At 38.1% G+C, this 21,401-nt stretch overlaps 1 protein-coding gene across 1 annotated transcript; it reads right to left on the bottom strand.

Moving 5' to 3' along the window:
* Positions 1-11,307: 11,307 nt before the first annotated feature.
* LOC117021198 (cysteine and histidine-rich domain-containing protein 1-like) lies at positions 11,308-18,538 on the bottom strand. The gene is given in 5 exon segments (XM_033104027.1): positions 11,308-11,794; positions 11,796-11,865; positions 11,868-12,116; positions 12,171-12,335; positions 18,355-18,538. Coding segments are annotated over 5 exon segments (1,155 nt in total).
* Positions 18,539-21,401: the final 2,863 nt, after the last annotated feature.

The following is a 21,401-nucleotide window of genomic DNA, read 5'->3' as shown; positions in this document are numbered from 1 at the left end:
TCACGGGCAGTTTGGTTTCAGAACCTATACTTGCAGTCTTATCAACATGAGTTAGACAAGTAGCAACAAAAATAACAATAGCCTGAAAGCAGCAGGTGCTGTGAAAACACTGAATGTTAGTGCAGGGCTGGAGAACTGAACCCATCCTGTGTTTCACTGAACGTGTTACATGTGAGCTATGTATTAGGGCTCACACATCAACAATTACGTGTGAAAAGACCCACACGGACTTGAGTTCAAGACCAATGCAGAGTTATAAACTTCTGGAGTATCTGCAAGAAACTAAAATATACATTTTAGAAGATGAAATTCAAATCCAACTTTTTAGAAATCCTGGAACACCTCCTGAAAATCTCGGGTTTTCAGGAGCCATCAGACGTGTCCTATACTACAGAGTGCTAAAGCGTTTCCTCCAGCTCATTTTCTTCCAGTGCATAGCAGCTCAAACACAAATTCTGTGAGATGTTTGAATTCGATTTTCTTGATTAAAAGATGATTTTTTAAAAAATAAAGGAATAGTGATCAGTGGGCACAGATTACCCCACACCAGAGTTGAATTACTTTTCTCTGCTCAAGAAACCATTTCCAATTCCAGGATGCTCCTCATTCTCCGCCTATCCTGTGATATTTTGCAGAAAGGTCCCTTCATTTAGGTTCATCTGGAGCAGTGATTTGCTATAGGAGAGGAACACTACTGCGAAACAGCATTCTCAGACACATACACAGCAGCAGTCTGAAGAAATAGGAAGGTTGTAAGGTGAAAATACGCAGGACATGGCTATGGTATCCTATATCAGGTAGCCCCTGTGTGAAAAGATCAGATGATCAATGTGAGAGATGACGCGTATGAATGATGCCATTGTATGTATATGTGTGTGAGAGACAGACATATGTACGTATATAAAGTATATATCAGATATAATACATATTTTATATAGAGAATATTATATATATATATATAATTTTATACACATATGCATGCACAAACACCATGGATGTGTGTATATCTATGTGTGTGTCATGTATGTGTGGTATAATGTGTGCAGATCGTTTTATGTATCTATATATAGAGAGAGACAACCTGGGAGAAATGATGTTGCTGACATGATTATGGATAAAAATGTACTAGAAAGTAACGTCATCCCCTCTTCAAAATTGTGATCTAAGAGCCACTGTCTTTTCCTGGCTGCTGCCTAGCCAAAGCCTAGAGGACCGCAAGCACTCGGTAAATACCTGTCAGATTAGATAGATAGATAGACAGACAGACAGACAGACAGACAGATAGATAGACAGACAGAGAGATAGACGAAGGAAGCGAGAGAAGGGGGGAAAGAAGAACGGTCTTAGTCAACCAGTTGAAACATCCAGCCCAGTCTCCGAAATCATCCAGTTCTTTTTCCATATCTTGTGTGCCTCCTTGACTTTCCAGTTTGTTGCCTAGCATAATTCCCAACCTTGGGTGAGCTTCACCTTTTCTTTTCCCTGCCGGTGGCTCATGCAGACTTTCTCGGGAAAACGATGAAAATCTTCCCACTAGGTCCAGGGTAAAACTAGCCTATTCAACTCCACTGGATCCCTACATGACCTTTTGTGTTAATTTATTTTTAACACGTAAGCATATGCCCAAACAGCTCTTCCGTTTTCTTTTCCACATTTTAGTTTCTCAAGTCATCAAATCCACCCATGGTCATCTTAACCAATGACTTTCTCCTTCCTGCCTCAAATGGAATCACACCTCTCCTCCTTTACAGCCAAATTTCCTATCTACGCTTGGTCTTAATTTCTCTCATGCACATACACCCACTTCAACCCCCATTTCACCTTTTTGCACCATCTGCAGCCTTTCCTTTGTCATTGGTCTTTCCTTCCCATTTATTAGCGTGCTCAGGATGATTCCTCCTTAAGCAACCAAAGTAAAGTAACTACCAGAAAACATTTCCATCAACTCTACCATGCTTTTTTTTAACTCTTCTCGTCATGATCTAGCTTTCCTCCTCCTGTTAGCTGACTTTTGTACCCTCTCTCTAATCAAAATATCTGTCTCAGAACTCACAAGTGTTTTTCAAAATCATATCCTATGATCTTCACACAGTTCTCATTCTTTCAAATTTACCGATAGCATTTAATATTGTTGACCAGTTATTTTTTTTCTCAACACTCTCTTTCCATGGCCTCTAACGTGACTCCTCGGTCCCTTCCTCTTTCCCCTGGGGCTCCTGTCTCTTCACCCCCCAACCCCGTGCATGTAGATATTTCCTCAAGTGTAGACCAGCTTCTCCCCATCGCTTGAAGTCACATCCAGTCCATAACTCCCAACCCTATAACTCAACATTTTCAGCTAGTATATCAACCAGACGTTGATCCAGTCTCTCCATATCTTAAAAAACAAACACACTAGCTTTCTGAAAACCCAGTTATTTCTCTTTGCTTCTCTTTTTCTGATAATGATATCAATTATATTAGTCAATACATTCAAAAGCTCAAAGTAATCTCTGATTTATATTTGCCTATCTTGCACCCTCCATGTATGTTTTTGGGGTTGGTTTTTTTTCGTTTGTTTTCTTTCCTTTTTTTTTTTTTTCTTTCTTAATATAGGGTGAGAAGAGGTAAAGAAATGGAACAGAGGGAATTGGACTGATTGTTCGATGCTTGGAAACTGCTAAAGAACTATTAGGCTAAAATGAGAAACTCAAGGAATGGATTCATTTTAGATGTGATTGCTGTTTAAAATGACTAAGTAAAATGCAAAAACAAGGAATTCATGCATTTTTTGCTTCAACAGAACCAGAAACAAATATTTGTAAATTCACACAGTAGTATGTATACATAATCCTGAGCTCTGGGAATACAATGTGACATAAAATGTATGTCACCCTCATCTCATTATCATAATGTGTGATTGGAATTAACGGGGACAGAGATGACTGAGGCTTTAAACAAGAGGAAATGTGGAGGGTCTTAGATAAATTCACATTTTACTCTTTGTAAAGATATATAAGGCATATAAATTCCTTGCTTTTATTACTAGAAAAACAACCAGAAAGCTAAAAATTACATAGGTACATGAAATAAAGTTTGCTTAACACACTGCTAGGGTAGCCACAAACTCTTTTTACGATTGTTAATAAGTGTATTCTGTTTGATTGTTATAAATCAGCATCAATCCCATGTTATAATGTATCTCTTAAATTTTACAGAGTTTCAGAACTGAAATCATCCATATAAAACATCAGATCAAGTTTTCTTCCAGTTTATATATTTCATTTATTTTATTCTAGAGTTCCTGCCCTTCTACGCCACAGTGATCTAGAATTTCTGTGCAGGCAAGAAAACTAAAGACCTCTCTAAAGAAGAAGACAAGGTAAGTCCCAGGCACTCAAATGTGTCCAAACCTACCAAACAAGAAAAAAAAAAAAAAAAACTTCTTAAGATATACAACTTGTTTGTTTTGACAAAATTAGACCCTTTCGCTAAGTTGCAGCTTACTTTGTGGCCTATTACTTACGCCATTAACCTCTGTGAATTAGATGTAGGTAAATGATTCCAAAAAGGGTAATTATTCTGATTTTCATGCTCTTTTTGATAACTATGAAAGCAGTGGTATTTCTACAGCCTTTTTGTCCTGAAAAATTAAATGAATGAGGGCATTTTAAAACAGAATCTCTGCTTTTTAACTAAAGAGAATTTTCTACTCGTATAGAGGCAAACAAACACAATGGGTTACAGAGCTTGTGTGTGTGTCTCTCCCACTTTGGAAGTGATTTGTTTAGAGCTCTCTTGTTCTCAGGAAGTCTTAATCCTTTCTGAGCAGCACTTACATGGCAATCTGAGAGAATTAAACTTGTACCTGGTTATTTTTGTCCTCTTCTCGATCTAGCTCAGTGCGTTTTCTCAATGGTAGCCTTGGTCTAATAATTTAAAGCTTTTGAACCTTGTGAACAGATTCATTTGAAACCATAATCTGAGAGGTTTCCACAGAATGAAAAGTGTCTTCTACCAGGAAACTGTAAAAGAATTTACAGTATAAAATCTGATGTGTCCTGCTCAGGATTGTATACAGTAATATGCCTGGAAGTTCTGGTTTCCTAGAGTAAACCATTCAAAAAGTATCTGACTCTTTGGGTTTAATAGGTGGAGTTCTTCAATAGATGGAGTTCTTTGAGATTTGTGGCCTTCTCCTGAATGATGGTCTGTTTCTTCTTTTAATACAAAATTCAGTAAAAATTTCCCATGGAGAAAAGGCTTTTCCAAATTATGAAATAATTATGAGATACACATATACAGGAATGATAATATTTTTACATCAGAAAAATTGAGTTACTTGAGTATATTTCTGTTGGATGTTCTTCATTCATAGTCAATATATCGTTCTTTTTTTTAAGAGGAGAAAAATAATGGCAGGAGTTTAGACCTTCAGTGCCTACATCTGGAGAGACTATGACAATAGCTGATTTTGTCACCGATATAATATTATATCCAAGTTACTAGATTTGAATTAATTTTATATCCAAAACAAGTAATCTCTCCCCCGCCCCCACATTGAAGTTGACACAAATCCAGGACTTGCCGAAGTGTTTTGCTTTTCAGCACACAGAAGGGCAAAGATAAGACAGAAGGATTTTATTTTAGGTCTAAAATTGCTGTTTAATTGTTACATAAAATAACAGCAACTACTGTTGTTTTCTTTTAATATCCCTCTCAGGCACTGATGTTTTACTTTTCCCCTAAGGGTGTCTCAGAGAAAAGTGATATGAGAGTCCTTTAATAAAAGTTCTTGCATGCAGAAGCACGCATGCGTACAGACTCAGTGAGTAATTAATCAAAACTAAAACGAAACTCTAGAATGAATGGCTGTGTTATATGCCATCTCCTGCATGCAAGGTATTGTTCTTTCCTTGATTTCAATTTAGGTGATGGAGAGATTTCTCCATTAAGATAAAACAGTTAATACAAAACAGATTTATAATTTAACATCATGTATTTCCTCAGTAACTGTTCTTTTAAGATCCTCTCTAATAGTGGCATTATATTTAGAACACAGGCTATGGAAACAAAGATCCAGGAAATGCAATAGATATAACCTAGATAAGAAGTGATTTATCTAAGTTGCTTTACTGATATTTTCCTCAAATCCTCCTCCTGGCTTTTCTTTTCATTCAAGTGTGAATCACAACAAAGGCACATACTGTGAAGAACCTATCTGTATAGTTTTATAATAGACTTCAAATAAATTAAATTATTAGGATAAATTATCACTGAAATATATCAGGAATTAGGTGCACAGCTCCTCTTATTACTAATGGGAGCCATGTACCTAATTTCAGGCACTCTAAGCGGAAATGTAATCACCTATGTGTTTTCTCCTATAAAAATATAACAATACTCAGTGCAAAAGCAATACTCAGTTCTCTAAAACCCACTGTTGATGAGATTCCTTCAGATCGCTAGCATTTCACCTCAGAAAAAGCTCTTTCTATGAGTGCTACTATAATAAAATATGTCAACCTCCCCTTGTCTTTTCTTTTTGAAGTTAATTTTTATTTTTATTAAAATAATATATAGTTTTAAAAGTCAAATAATGGTGCAAAGGGAAGGAAGAAAAGGGCTCCAACACTACCCTTCCCACCACCCCACTCCTATCCGACATCATTTCTTCACAAGTGGCCACATTCACTTGTTTGAGCTGTTTCTTCTAATATTTACTTCCATATTTCTTTTTTTATTCTTTTTTTAATGTCTTATTAAGTTTATTGGGGTGACATTGGTTAGTAAAATTATATAGGTTCCAAGTGTACCATTCTGTAATATATCATCTATGTATCGCATTCTGTGTTCTCCACCCAGAGTCAGTTCTCCTTCCTTCACCATGTATTTCACCCCCTTTACTCTCTCCTACTACCCAACCTTCCCCCTTACCCTCTGGTAACCACCATACTGTTGTCTGTATCTATGAGTTTTCGTTTGTTTGTCTTGTTTGTGGCTTTCAGTTTTATATCCCACATATCAGTGAAGTTATATGGTTCCTGACTTTTTTTGTCTGACTTACTTCACTTAGCATGATATTCTCAAGATCCATCCATGTTGTCGCAAACGGCAATGTTTCATCTTTTCTTATGGTTGACTAATAGTCCATTGTATATATGTACCACATCTTCTTTATCCAATCATCTATAGGATATTTTGGTTGTTTCCATGTCTTGGTCACTGTGATTAATGCTACAATGAACCTAGGGGTACATATATGTTTACAGATAAATGTTTTCAGATTTTGGGGGTAGATACCCAGAAGACGAATTGCTGGGTCATCTGATAATTCTATTCTTAATTTTTGAGGAAATTCCATACTGTTTTCCATAGTGGCTGTACCAATTTATATTCCCACCAGCAGTGCATGAGGGTTCCTTTTTCTCTACAGCCTCTCCAACACTTGTAATTACTTTTCTTGTTGATAACCAATCTAACAGGTATAAAGTGGTATCTCATTGTGGTTTCGTTTTGCATCTCCCTACTAGCTAGTGACGTTGAACATGTTTTCATATATCTGTTGGACATTTGTTTGTCTTCTTAGAAGAAGTGTGTGTTCAGGTCCTCTGCCCATTTTCTGATTGGATTGTTTTGTTGCCGTTGTTGAGTTGTATGAGTTCTTTATATATTTTGTATATTAGCCTTTTATCAGAGGTATTGTTTACAAGTATCTTGTCCCATTTAGTTGGTTGCTCTTTGTTTTGTTGATGGTGTCTTCTGCTGTGCAGAAGCTGTCTAGTGTGATATAGTCCCATTCATTTTGCTTTTACCTCTCTTGCCTTTGAGGTCAAATTCATAAAATCTTCTCTGAACCCAAGGTCCATAAGTTTAGTGCCTATGCTTCTATGCAATTTGTTGTTTCAGGTCTTATGCTTAGGTCTTTGATCCATTGTGAGTTAATTATGGTACATGGTGACAGATAGCAGTCTAGTTTCATTCTCTTGCATGTAGCTTTCCAATTTTCCCAGCAGCATTTATTGAAGAGACTTTCTTTTTTTTGTTGTATGCTTTTGACTCCTTTGTCAAAAATGATCTGCCCACATATATGTGGGTTTATGTCTGGGTTCTCAATTCTATTCCGTTGGTTTGTGTGTCTGTTTTTCTGCCAATACCATGTTGTTTTGATTATTGTTACTTTGTAGTAAAAATTGAAGTCAGGGTGTGTGATACCTCCACCCTTGTTCTTTTTTTCTTAGTATTGCTTTGGCTATCCCAGAACACCAGACTATACATTCTTTTCCAGTGCACATGGAATATTCTCAAGCATAGACCATATGTTGGGACAGAAAACCAGCCTAAGCAAATTTAAGAAGACTGAAATTATACCAAGCATATTTTCCAACCACGTTGCTTTGATATCGGTGATCAATTCCAAAAAGGAAGCAGGGAAAACCACAAATACTTGGATATTAAACAACATGCTAGTAAAGAATAAATGAGTCAAAGAAGAAATAAAAGGGAGATCAACAGATACATAAAAATAAATGAGAATGAAAAATACATTGTATCACAATTATTGGGATGCTGTGAAAGCAGTATTCAAAGAGAAATTTATGTCATTACAGAAACAAGGAAAATACCAAATAAACAACCTAACAGTATATCTTAAAGAAATAGAAAAAGAAGAACAAATGAAACCAAAAATCAGCAGAAGGAAGGAAATAACAAAAATCAGAGCATAACTAAATGAAATAGAGAACAAAAAGACAATAGAAAAAAAATCAATGCAACAAAGAGAGGGTTCTTCGAAAAAATTAATACATTTGACAGCCCCCTGGCTAGACTCACTTAGGAAAAAAGAGAAAAGACACAAATAAACAAAATCAGAAATAAAGGAGGAGAAGTTATGACAGATACTACAGAAATACAAAGTATCATCTAAGAATACTATGAAGGACTATATGCCACCAAATTCAGTAACCTAGAAGAAATAGACAGGTTCTTAGAAATATATTAAAATATATTAACCTTCCTGGACTGAATCATGAAGAACTGGAAAATCTAAATGGACCGATCAACAGTGAGGAAATTGAATCAGTCATCCAAAATCTTCCCAAAAGCAAAAGTCCAGAACCAGATGGCTTCACTAGTGAATTCTACCAAATATTCAAAGAGGATCAAATACCTGTCCTCCTCAAACTCTTCAAAAAAATTGAAGAAGAGGCAATACTTCCTAACTCATTTTATGAGGCCAATATTACCATGATATCCTCTTGTCTTTTAAGGACCCTCTCTTTAAACCTTTCTCTTATCAGCTCATGCAAAGCACTCTTCCATACCAGTAGGTTCTCTAAAACAACCATTTAGTCTTTAGTAGCTAATATATAAATTTGAATGTTTTAGTATTTCTCTGAGATACACAATGAATGATAACTTTTTATTTATTAAATTTACAGGGTGTGACATTGATTTGGTAAAATTATATAGGTTTCAAGTGTACATTTCTATAATACATCATCTGTATATCGCATTGTGTGTTCACCACCCAGAGTCAAATTTCCTCCTGTCACCTTATATTTGACCCCCTTTACCTTCCTCTACCATCTTCCTTCCCCCCCTTACCCTCTGGTAACCACTAAACTGTTGTCTGTGTCTATGAGTTGTTGTTTGCTTGAATGACAACTTTTCTAATGAGGCAGTTGCTGCTATGTAGATATGCTGCTGTCTTAAAAACACACGTGTAAGCATATATCTTAATGAAGAAACAAAAGTTATCATCCACCTACCCCAAACCCTATCTAAATCAGGCAAAACAGCTGCACATTTTTCTAACATAGGAAGAAAACTCAGGCAAAAATAAAACAAAACAATTCTAAAAGACTCTCTCCAAACTATATTATCTGAGAAAATGTCTAGAGTCTGACTGTTCTAATTTAGTTATAGTGAGTATAGTGATCATTTTAGGTCATATGCTTCCGCTGATATTTTTCCATATGATTGTAAATGTACTTTATATTTATTAAGGTTACCCAGATGTTTTAACTAAGCCTAACAAATACTCAGGAACAGTTCCTAAATTTAAAAAAAAATTACAAAATGATGTGTTGCAAATAAATGGCACCTCGAACTAAACGAAATATCACACAGTTTCCATGGCACAGAATCCTGCTATTGTTTAAAAGAGTTGGTAGAAAGAATGGAAAACATGTGAAATGTGTGGTCTGTTTTAGAAGTAGAGAAAAGGAGTATCATGTATAATTGAAATCTACAGATAAGCCAAGGTTTTCATTTTTAGTCAGTAAGCTCCACCCTTGTCCAGGCCTTTGTAAAATTGAACTCAGAATTGCAAAGCCTTTGACTTGTATAGATTTTTTATTTTATTTTATTTTTTTCCTGCCGGATCAACATTGACCAAAAGGGAAAGGGAAAAGCACAGAATACACAGAATACTCAGACTGAATATTCCCTCCCAGTCTCAACTGAGATGAGAAGCTGATCATATCACTCTTTGGCAAATAATCAAAGAATTGGATGAAACGAAAGAAATAGCATAAATTAACAATGTCACGAAACATCGTAAACCACTCAGGATTCTAAGTAGCTCTATGTTTGTTGTCTTGTGGAACAAAAATCAAAGTGGTTGACTACAGATCTGACTTTTCATCTGGATGATTTGGTATTTTGCAGACACAGCATTTGGTACAACCGAAAAGTCAAAGAGTTTAAAATTTGCGAGGTATTATGGTAGGTTTTCACTGCGTGTCTTAGTTCCTCCTGAATAAGCAGGGTTATCTCTGAGCCTGGGCATAAGTAATACGGGTCAGTGCCTCCTGTTTGGCCTGAGATGTAGCAAAGAATGGCTTAGCTTTCTGAAGCTGCCAGTCTGGTTTCAGAATGGGGAAACTTGTACCCACAGAAGTATTCAGTTTGACTGGATGCTTTGACTGTTCACATTTGCATCTAATTTGATGAGGGTGGACTTCTAAGTATGATGTTCATGTCTGTCTTTTGTCATATAGCCAAGGTGGCAATTTGCCTCTATTAAAAAAAAAAATTCTAAGGGCCATAAACAGATTTTCTTGCAAAAGTGTGTAACCTATGGAGGAGTAGGAACAAAAGAAGTTTAGGAAACTTTTCCTTTTTTAGGTCACTGCTTGTTGTTATTGTTGTTGTAGTTGTTTAATTGTGAATTAAAATTGAATAGCAATTTACTCTGTATTAGGAAGTTAGAGAGTGAGCAAAATGGATTTGTTGGAGCTGTCCCAGGGATAATGAAGAAATGGTAGAAAAAACTGTTTAATGCAGAGAGGTCATTGGCAAACTCACTTTAAAACATGTTTAAAAACACCTTGTAAAGTTTATTATTTCAGCTTAATCTGATATCAGATATAAAGCATTGCCCTCACAGAGTTAAAGTCTGTAGATATTTCAAGGCTTTAAAAAAAAAAATGTAATTATTCTTGGAACTAGATAGGGACCATACTGTAAAATGATACAACAAATAGCTTTCTACACAGGCGCGTGGCCTGGTGCTTGGTCATGAGCTCCCATGAAGCCAGGTTTGCACAGATGGAAGACAAGATCCTTGCAGAACACCACGGAAGGGCTGTGTCTGAGCTGAGATACATCCTGCATCCCCAAAGGTTTATTCTTGTCCCAGTATCCTCTGCACCAAAGTCCTGGCCTTAAGGGACTGTGAGTGTCCTCTGTATTGTCAAAGAGCCAAGGCTGAGAAATTCACAGCCTAAAATAAAGGGGTGCCCCTCTAAAATTTCCCATTGGTGTCTGAGACCAAACCACTCACTTCACAGCCTGTGACCCAACTCACTGGTAACCGTTTAAGAAAGTATCCTTTAAAATGCCATCAACAGAGAATAATTAGGTGAGGGGCAAAGCAAGATGATTAAAGACAGAAGAGCAACTCTTCTGTTTATTAACTCAAGAATTAGAGAAAATATTTTCTTGCAAATTATATGGACAGTTTTGTTTATTTTCTGTTTCTGTTTTAAAAAAAAAAAAAACAAATGTTACTTTGTATTTCTTGGCTTGTCATAATATTACACTAAGAAATACTGTAACTTTATGAGCTATTTCTAGCTTCTGTAAGTATAGGACACAGCTACAGTTCTATTAGTGAGGAGACATGAATAACGAGTCTTAGGTAACTCAAAAGGAAAATGGGAGGCACAAAAAGATAAAATGACTTTGGCTTTTAAGAAGCTGCTGTTGCCCTGAAATGCCAGATTCAACAGTAACAATATAAACAAAATAAAAGATTACGGCAGCAAGCCACCACATATTAAGAATTCTGAAAAAGGCAATAACTTTTTATTCCCTCTCAGCTCATTCTGTTGTATCTTCTTTTTGTTTTTCCTGGTTTTTGGTTGCAGGCAATTCAAGCCTCACCCATTGCTTAGGTTCAGCTTTTCTCATGGTGATCTCGGTCTTTGCTGCAGTCATAGTTACATAACTTTGCTTTATGTCAATCATACCCCATAATTTCATAGTGTGATGAAATTCCTTCTCTCCTTTGAATACAATGGGCACATTTAACAATGTGCTATTTGCTATGACTTGACTAAGTTCTGGAAGTGAATTCTTAACATCTACGGCAATGGTGACTTCACCCTCAGTTTTATGCCAGTCGTGACCATATGGAACAACATTTCTCCCAGCATCCTTTGCAGTCCACATGTGTTTTCCTGGTGTGCAGCTCTCTTGGACTAAGAATGTATTAAAATCAGAAGTTTTTCTTCTATAACAGCTCCAGTATTTCATCCCTTCATGGAAAATAGGAGCTCTAGAATGACATACACAGACTTCTTCTAGATTGTAGACCCTGGTATACCTTCAAATAGCCTCCATTTTTACATGTGGTCCCAATCTTAACTTCATCACTGCCTTCTTCTTTTCTTCATTACCAGATGATAGTTTATCAAGCACTCGTTTTAGGGAGGCAGATAATTTTAATTCTAAGTTTGTCATTGGTTCATCTGGGCTTGGCCTCTTTCTTGCTTCTACTGGTTTAGGGGCTCGAATGATGTGCTCCTGAAATTTGGGTTTCAATTCAGATAGTTCCCTCTCAATAGTCTTGACTTCAGGTTTGAGTGGCTCACATGGCTTTTCACTATTATGTCTACCATTTGTACAGCCTATAATGCTTGAAAAATCAGAAAAATCAGTTGTTCTCTTACAGCAAGACCAACCCTTTAATGCATCATGAAAAACTGGAACACCTGGGTCCAAGCATCTTTTGTTTCCCCCAATAGGCATGGGTCGGGATAAAGATGTTCTAAATCCCAGGTGAATTACAAAGTGAGTGCACAACTGGGGAAACACGTACAGCCCGGGGGAGAGCCCATCCGTGGGTTCTGGTGGCAGCAGAGTGCGCAGTCAGATGTTGTTACCTGGGCGCCTGCCCAGGGGCGCTGTACAAACAGGCTGCAGCTGGCAGCTACCAGGGAAGTCGAGGGTGTCCGAGCAGGAACCGTGACCAGGAGCATAGTGATGACAGCTAGCGGGAGGACCCTGGGACACCATCTGGCTCAAGCATGTCCTGGACAGTTTTTTTCTTATATGCGGTACCTCTTTGCATTGTTTCCAACCAATAAAAAATATAAATATGTATAATGCCACATGGGATGCTGTTTGATGTAATGAAAATAGCAAGGGCCTTGGAAATGAATGACTTAGGTATTCTTAACCTCGTGCAGAGGCAGCAACTCATTATTCTTTGACCTTGATTATTTGGGATTTCAACATTGCATTAGTGCCTTTTCCTCCCATTCTCCATCTTTGTGTATCTTCAGACTGAGCCTGATTATGAGAAAGGTGCTTTGAGGTCTTTTGATGTACATCCCTTACAATTATAAAGTTATTTGTAAGGTATAGTTTTCCATAGCTAATTTATTTCTTGCTTCGTGAGCCTGACAATATAAGAAATGTCATATCAAGTCAGCCCAGTGATCCGTGCAGCCTGCAGTGGCCCCAAGGAATATTCTGAGATTACGGTTGCCATCTAGATATTACCTAAATAAATTTCTTCAACATCTGTTGATAATTCACCAAACCGTTACTTATATAAAAATTCATTTAATCATTTTGAATGTTAAAAGCTAAATGTAATTTTTCATGGATCCCATACCCCAATATTAGCAAAGTTCCTTATTGTACAGATTTAAATATTATGGAGTTTAAATGATGATGGGTACTAAACTATAAAATATGATTGTTTAGAAAGAGATTGCTTCCTAATAACAAAGTATTTTAATTAGTATTACAAGTATAGGTGAATATCAAAGTAAAATATCAATTTCATAGATTTCTACCTACTTTTGTTCCTTTTTTTCCTCTTTGCTCATTTATTTCTCTGAGAATGATATCTCCTTAGATCTCAGACTTTGTGGGTTTGCTTTATTCAAATACATAGATATCACCAGATTATCACCCTCCTTGTTAATTTGTAACATCTAGAAGAAATTAATAGTGATAAATTGTTTCACTACAGCAAATTTTTAGAAGAGCCTGATGTCAAAAAAAAAATCCACTTGCAAACATAATAAAACAGTTGAATTAACAACGGTGACTTCCATTCAATAGCATGTTCAGGGTAAAAGATATTTTTATGTACCTCTAAAAATGAAACTTTTTTCTTTTTACACATATATCATTCAAGTGCCAAAAAAAAAAAAAAAATGCCTCTCAGACACTGTTATTGAAAAAAATTTCACGGGAGCCAATCTCACTTTTCCAGCAGAGCAGCAACCTACCTTTCTAAATGGGGAGCAAGTGATGCTTTTGAAAATACTGCCTGCATGTTGCAACACATGTATTTAAAACTACCGTTTCTATTATTCTTGAACACTTAGAGTAAAACCTCATTGTAAGTGGTGTTATCACCAGGAATGGTAAGTTGTTTTCACGCACGAAGTTCAAACCGTCCTCTGATGTGGCCAATTAGGGGAACTTTATAAAACACCTTAGGACCAACTGAGGATACATTTTGCTGTGAGGTTTTTTGTTTTTTTTTTTATATTTGGGTTCTCATATCCTTCTGACCTACATAGCATGGGGGAGTCAGCCATCAGCTGGTATTTCTCAGAGTTACTCAAGGAGAGTTTCTATAGTAGAGACTGGCAATTTGTGTGCTGGCTTCTACGTGTGCCTATTTATATGTGCGGCTATAGATCTACCTATCATCCGTTCTCTCTGTTCAATTACTTACCATTCATACACTTCATGAACAAAAGGTCTTTGGTGTGAGCATGATCTTAGAGTAGATTTATACAAAGTGCAATAGGCCTTTATCCAAAGAATGAGGTGTGCAAAGAAAACCCTGGATCAGTACTCCCTCTTCTGTATCAGATTTTGACCTCAGGACCTACCTTAGTTCAGTTTGTAGCCAGTTTGAAGAGTTCCTTTCCTCTATCCTGGAAGGGACAGTGGGAGGTGGGCGGAGAAAGCACTTCAGCTCTTCTTCTCTTTAGAGTGGTCAGCAACCTGGTGTCTCTTGGAATCACCTAAAAATGTCCTCCACTCCCTTTCAAACACCACCCATTCAATTCAGCTGGGAAGTTCAATGTGCAAAGCCCTGTCATATAATATCTCTCGCTTATGTGAGCCACGTTCTCGCTGTTGATGGGTTTTTAAGATCACAATTATATTAAATGCCAGATTTCAATATCAAGGTAAAGTGGCACTCAAAGAGAGATCTGATTACTACTTAAAAGGAAAAAGGAAAATCTAAGAAGGATTTCAGTGTGAGTAATGAAAGATCGCATCTTAGTTTAAATGGTGTTTGTTTATCCTTAATATGTGTGTGAGGTCTGTGATTTTACATACATATCTTTTAGGCAGTATTGTGTGCAGATCAGGAAACAATGAAGAATTTGCTGTCATGCCTTTCAGACTAAAAACGTTAAAAACTCAGACATTGGAAAACATAGGTGTTTTTCTGGCCTGTATTGAAAAATTAGCTTGGAGGAGAAAATGAGTCCTTAAAGACAAGGGCAAATCCTTAAATGTGTATTTATTTATTTCTGTGTGGCACTGTGCTCAGCCCTTGTGGGGGTGGGGGGGGATCCAAAAAAAAAAAAATGAATCAAATATGCGTCCAACCAGCAAAGAGCTCTCATTCTATTAATGGAAGTAAGTCATAAGCAAAACACATCGAATAAAGTGATTAGTGCTACAGCAGAGGTCCATGTGACATGCGTGGGAATTAAGAGGAAGAAGAAGATTAGTGCTGGATTTCTTAAAGAAAATTCTGTTGTTTAAAGCATTTGTCACAGGGATGTTCAAATGGCCTCCAGAGATCACTTTCAGCCACTAGAGAGATCAGTGGCTGGTAGAGGGACATAAAATGATCACCTTCTGTTGTGTCCTTCATTCATGTTTGCCCTTGGTATGCCAATTAACATGGTAGCAAGAGGTATTTTTGAAGACTCATTGGACCAGAGCTAAAAGCAAATGAAGCATGTTTCCTGTTCTTAAACAGCATCATTTATTCACTTAACAAATATTTCCTCAGTGCCTGCCTCTGAGGAACAAATGTGGTTTTGTCTGGACAAATAATTTATAGTCACAATCACGGTCACCCTGTTTAACACAATTGGATAGTTTGAGATTTTAAATTTTAAACACTTTGAGTACTTAAAATCGTTGGAATAATGTTGTTACCTCATCAGAAAGTCATGTCAGGGATAAAGCACTAAGGGTTACTCTAAAGTATTGTTCCCATTTATTTGCTTAGGTCAATGTTCTCAACTGGGCACATTTTTGCCCTTCAGGGGACTATCAGGAGACATTTTTGCTTGTTACAACTTGGAGAGGGGTTGCTACCCGCATCCAGTGGTGGATAGACACCAAGGATGCTGCTAAACATCGTACAGTAAACAGGACAGCACCCAACCCAAAATATGAATACTACTGAGGGTGAGAAACCCTGGCTTAGGTTTACATTCCTCCTTAAATCACTAATTACAAGTCCCCAAAACAATGAAGGTCCATGTGGAGAGGCCTGATATTCACATACCGCTTCTGAAGGACCGGCTCCTCAGCTAGACAGTCAGAGAACACAGCTGTGTTTCTATCACGTCATCAGAAGCAAGAGCAGGTTGTCAAAGAGAGGGAGGAGAGAAGGAAGAGATCAACACAGAATGGAATGCCGACTCTGCAGGGCTGGAGAAGTGGGCCACCTGAGGTCCCAATCAACAGGCTGAAAACGGGCTCCCAGACAATAGCAACCAGAATTAAAGCTAACATAAGAGGTATTATTTCTCAAGGGCCAGCTGTGCTGTTGATGGCTCAGCCCCCCATTGCTGCCTGTTTAGTGGCAGCAAGGATTTACTTTTTCTTTGTATTTTCAGAGCTGCCAATGTGCTTCTTTGCCCTTCAGTGCTTTCATTCAGATCTTCACCTAGAGCTCCTCTTCTTCAGCCCTCCCATTCACCCTTACCCCAAGACCTCGTGGCGCCATGCTTCCCCACTCTGCTCAGCCTTCCCCCTGCTGACTCTCTACTCTGGGCCACTGATGGGAAATGGGGACAGAGGGACCTGCTCTTATTACCAGGGGTGCATTGGGAACAATGTGCTTCTGGAAACCCAAAATGGGAATATGAATTCATTTTCCCAAATACATAGTGATCAGACTGTTTCCATTGGGATATTATAATACAAATGGATTTTTATCAAGTGTTCTGAAAATCTAATGAACGTTTTGTTTATATATTTCATTATATTTTAGGTCTCATGATATGATTTAAATCTGGCATTTTAGCCGTTGTTTCTCCGACCAATGATAAATAATACTCCCAAACTGCTGCAGGCAGCTTTGTAGGCTCCCCTACCAACCTCTTAAAATGATTCACATCATATAGGAACTTAAGGCTGGAGAACACATTTCCTGTCCATTATCTCATTTGTTTCTCATATGAACTCAGAAACGTTGGCGCTCCTTCAGCACAGAGCTTGGCATTTGGTGGATGCATAATGAATAATTGATAAATTAACAAATGCCTAACTTTTTAAAATGATAAAACATTCTGATTATTAAAATGACCTGCACAATGAAACATGGTTTCTTAATGACTGATCGGTAGTCCTGGGCAGTTGAATCCTCTTCCAGGACTCTTTCATGCTACCTCTCTGGGTTTGTCTGGACCAGGACAGACACTCAGCCAAAAGGGTCTACAGTGGGATGAAACTATTTCCTGGGTCCCCGACTGGTTGGTCCCAGAGTCATCCAGAGCACTCTTTAGGAAGAGGTCCTGTGTGCCTGATTCCTTTGCACACCTACAAGTGGGGAGGTCACTTAGAGCAATTCCATCAGAGATAGCTCTCCCCTATTCTTGAAGGCAGGGGAACCCTGCTTTTGATTTATTTTGTATTTCATCACAGGGTTGAACACAGCCTAGACGCATTTCATCTATTGACTTGAATTGATCTCAGATGCTGGGCTTGGCCTAATGTGAACCTTCACACTGTAGGATTCAGCAGGTCACTAGAACTCATTTCAGTTTAAATCCAAGGCCCCTGATAGCTCCAACCAACTGTCTCTAAGGTCCATGGGTCTGGTCAAAAGATCAGAGGTTTGCTACAAGAGGCAGTTAAAGCAAAGACACGTGCTTCCTTCAAAGCCTGTAGGTTGAAGACATAAGATGATCTAGGGGCAATAATATCAGTTGCCCGCTCAAAAGCTATGAGTTACCCCAAGAGTAAAGTGCAATGTTTATAACCCTGCATTCTGATCCTAATTTACCTTTCCAATTTTTTTTTCTCATTATTCCTTTTTATCTTCCATATCCTTCAGGCAAGCCGAACCATTTTATTCTTAACTCTGTGTAACAAACTCTTGCAATTTCTCTGCCTAGAATGGCCTCTCCCTCTGTCCTCCAGCCCCCATCTCAACCCGTCTCTATATGACTCAGTCCACCTGATGTATTCACTCTCTTGTTCAACAAATATTTATTATGTGTCTGCTACATGTCAGGCAGCATGCCGGGTGCTGGGAATGGAGGTCGCCAAGACAATCAAGGTCACCTGAGGAATTCCAGTTCTCCAGCAATGGCTCATATAAAACAAATACTGTAATTAAATACGTACGAAGTGTGATGCCTTGTTAAGAGGGACAGTCATGCAATGTTAGGACAGAGTAATGGGACAATCTCAGGAGGAGAAGGCCTGGGCGCCACCTGCGGAAGGTGCCATTCAAGCTGAGAACTAAAACTGCATGAGAGTGGGAGGAAGAGCCTTCCACGGTCAGGGCAGCAAACATGGCTGAGGCAGGAAAGCTCCACCTTCCAATCGTTGCCATGATGCTTTCTCTCACCACCAACCTACCCACTCTGAGCCTTACTTCCTTACTTCTTACTAAGTGGAAAGAGCACTTACTTCCTTGAGTTCTCGTGTAGCCTATCTGTTCCTCTCTCATGATAGGTCTCCCTGCCTCACTCTGGTCATTTCTCTCACCTTCCTGGAGGGTAGCATGCACGCCCAACTCATGTTTGAAGTCCCTCACAGCAGAGCAGAGCTGACTCTCTCCCGTCTCTGTCCGTTTTTCCACACCCGTCAACATTCTGAAAAGTGGTCTAGCAGAGTGAACTCTCAAAACCCAGCAGAGGCAGGGGACTTTCCAAATGGGACTGACAGATAACATGCTCTGTGTGTCATCCCCCCACAGTCAACAGTGCTAATGGCCTGATCCTTTATTCACTATCTTTGCTGACGAGAAAAAATGGCATGGTACTGGGATGCCTTGTAGGACTGAGAAGTGATAAGCCGTTGGACACTCTGGTAATCACAAGGACATAGGGGTGAATGGGCAGGGCCTGTAAACCCATGCAACTTAAGCTGGAAGGCTGAACTGGACATGTGTTACCATATATACATGATTGAAGCAGAAAGTGTTAGAAGAAGGAAAATAGAATAATTATGTAAGAAAACTCATGCACAGGATACAAATGTTGGCTGTGGGAAGCAAATTAAAGTTACTGATAAATAAAAGAGTTAAAAATCATAGCATGAAAATTGGTTTCATAAAAGAACAGTGTTCTGCAATTGCCTTGTTAGGATATTGAATTCTACTTGAGTAAATTAGGAGTGGTGTTCTCTTGTTTAGCTGTCATTAAAGAACTCAGTGGTAAATGTCAGTATCCCCACCAAGATCCCACTGAGTTTTGTGAATTTCTCCAAAAACCTCTTCAACGGGGGAATTTATAAGCTTTGCGTGTTCGACCGTCTTAATGTGTGAAACTGACTGAAAGATCTAAGACTAACTGTATGCAGCTCAATTCCAATCTGTTTTTTAACAATGCCTGTGACACATTATCTCACGTTCCAATTTGACGGGAAATGATTTCCTGTGTCCAACAAGAAATACATTTTTAAAAGCACACCGACTACCCTGTTATTTTCCTTGCTGTTTTTAATGGTAGGTACTTCGCCTCACCTTCTTTCTTCACATCATTTATGAAGAACAGAGTTAGCTCCTGGTAACACAAGCGGGCGTAGGCTGCGGTCCTTCTCACCTGGCCCACCTCTGAGAGCAAAGTGAAGTGTTGCACAGTTTGTACTATATGAGCAATCCTTAAAAAGACTCCAAAACATGAGCTCCAAGAATGATACTGGAAAGTTTTTGCAAATACTCTTCTTAAGAAAGGGAAATTATCCTTTTGTGAGCTAAATACAGGTAGCTGCTTGCCACATCCTCTAAAAATACCAAATGTTTTCTAGGTTTATCTGCGGTCCGCTTTGGTGTGATCCACAGTTAATTCTTAGCACCACAGAACAAATCTAGAGGCACAAAGACACATTTATTCAACCCAACCAGGGAACTGACAGTGAGGGGAGGGGCGGGAGAGGAGGCACTGGGTAGGAAAAATAGGAACTCTTATAAAAGTTTGGGAATATCTAAAAATGGGTTAGGGGTCCTAGTGGGATTCCTCCCCCCTTTTAACAACAAAGGAACAACAAAGTGCAGAGTGAAAGAATGTGCTCAGCGTACTTTGTCTTCCCACTTCATTTGATCTGCAAGAACAATCAGATACAGCTGATTTCTGAAACCGGTTCCGAATAGAGACATCGCGGATGCCCCCAGTGATAGCCATCCTTGTCAACAGGAGGCATCCCGCGTACTGACACCAGCACCTGAAAACACTCAGATGCTCAGCACTTTATCTTTCATTTGAAAACCCACTGCTGGGAATTCTCTTTATACAATGCATTGGATGATAAGTGTTTAGAGGAGGAATGGATCCTGAAGGAGAATAAAGCAGGAACCTCAGAAGCTGTGAATGGACACTAGAGGAATCAAATATTTTTTGGTTAGATTAGAGAAATTTCAGAGAGGGTGCAGGGAGAGATTGAGCAGAGCTGCAGGAAGAAAGAAAATAAACAGGTTCTATCTCTCTGGAACGAAATCTCACGTTTGACCTCTGTTTGGTCATGTTCTTTTCCTACCTGCACCCCAACTGACCTCATTAGGTAATCAGACAGTTTGGAATGAAGTGCAGGATATTGAGGACTCTTCACCTCACAGGAGTTCAAGACAAGCTGGCAATCCCCTTGGAGGATTTCTGCCAAGAAATTTAGCATCTTTGTATCCCAGATAAAGGCCTCCAGTTGTAAGGGATAGTACAGATTAATCATTTTTAAAAATCCATTTTTAAAGATATGTATGTCACTGACTATGTAAAATATTTAAAAGAACTATCTTAACTAAAGCACAGGATTGGATTGCATGCATAATAAAGTCATAGAACAGGTTATATGGCCTTCAGGCTTTGCTAATTCTTAATTTAGTGGAAAAGTAATGCCTCTCAAAAATAACCTCCATGGGTCTTTTAAATCACATAATAAGATGGGTGTTTTTGTTTTATTTTTCAGTAAGAACACAGTTCTACTGGAATACATTTGATTTTTATCTACAGAATAGGGCAAATTCTAGGGTTATAAATAGTTATATGGCTACCCGTTAATTATGTGAAAATCAAGAGGAATGGTTTGTTTCCATCCTGGGGCTAGCTTCTGTCTTTGGTGCTATACAAAGGACATTTTTTTGAAATGCAAAATTTAGAAGAGTGTCAAAAAGCTAATAAGATTTTAGGTCCTATACTGACCCTACTTTATTTTACCCAAGTTAGCAACTTATTAAATACATTGAATAACATTCAATTTTGGTTTTTAGATTCTTGCCAAGGAGACTATAAAAACTGGCCCCCGATGTAGAAAAAAGTCCCTTTACCTTGATTATCAAGGTAAATTAGTCACTAGCAAATTGTGTTCTTGCACATTTTTTAATAAAGGAGAGAGAGCTGTGATAAAAATAAGAAATATATCTTAATTCTAATATCTTTGTATTTGTGATTCAACTCTACAATTATATCTATACTGGAAATAAATCAATCTTTTCCCCAAACTGATTTTTAGTTTTTCATTCC

The sequence above is a fragment of the Rhinolophus ferrumequinum genome, chromosome 4 (assembly GCF_004115265.2).
Source record: "Rhinolophus ferrumequinum isolate MPI-CBG mRhiFer1 chromosome 4, mRhiFer1_v1.p, whole genome shotgun sequence".
Taxonomy (NCBI): domain Eukaryota; kingdom Metazoa; phylum Chordata; class Mammalia; order Chiroptera; family Rhinolophidae; genus Rhinolophus; species Rhinolophus ferrumequinum.
This window is presented reverse-complemented; position numbering and strand designations above follow the sequence as displayed.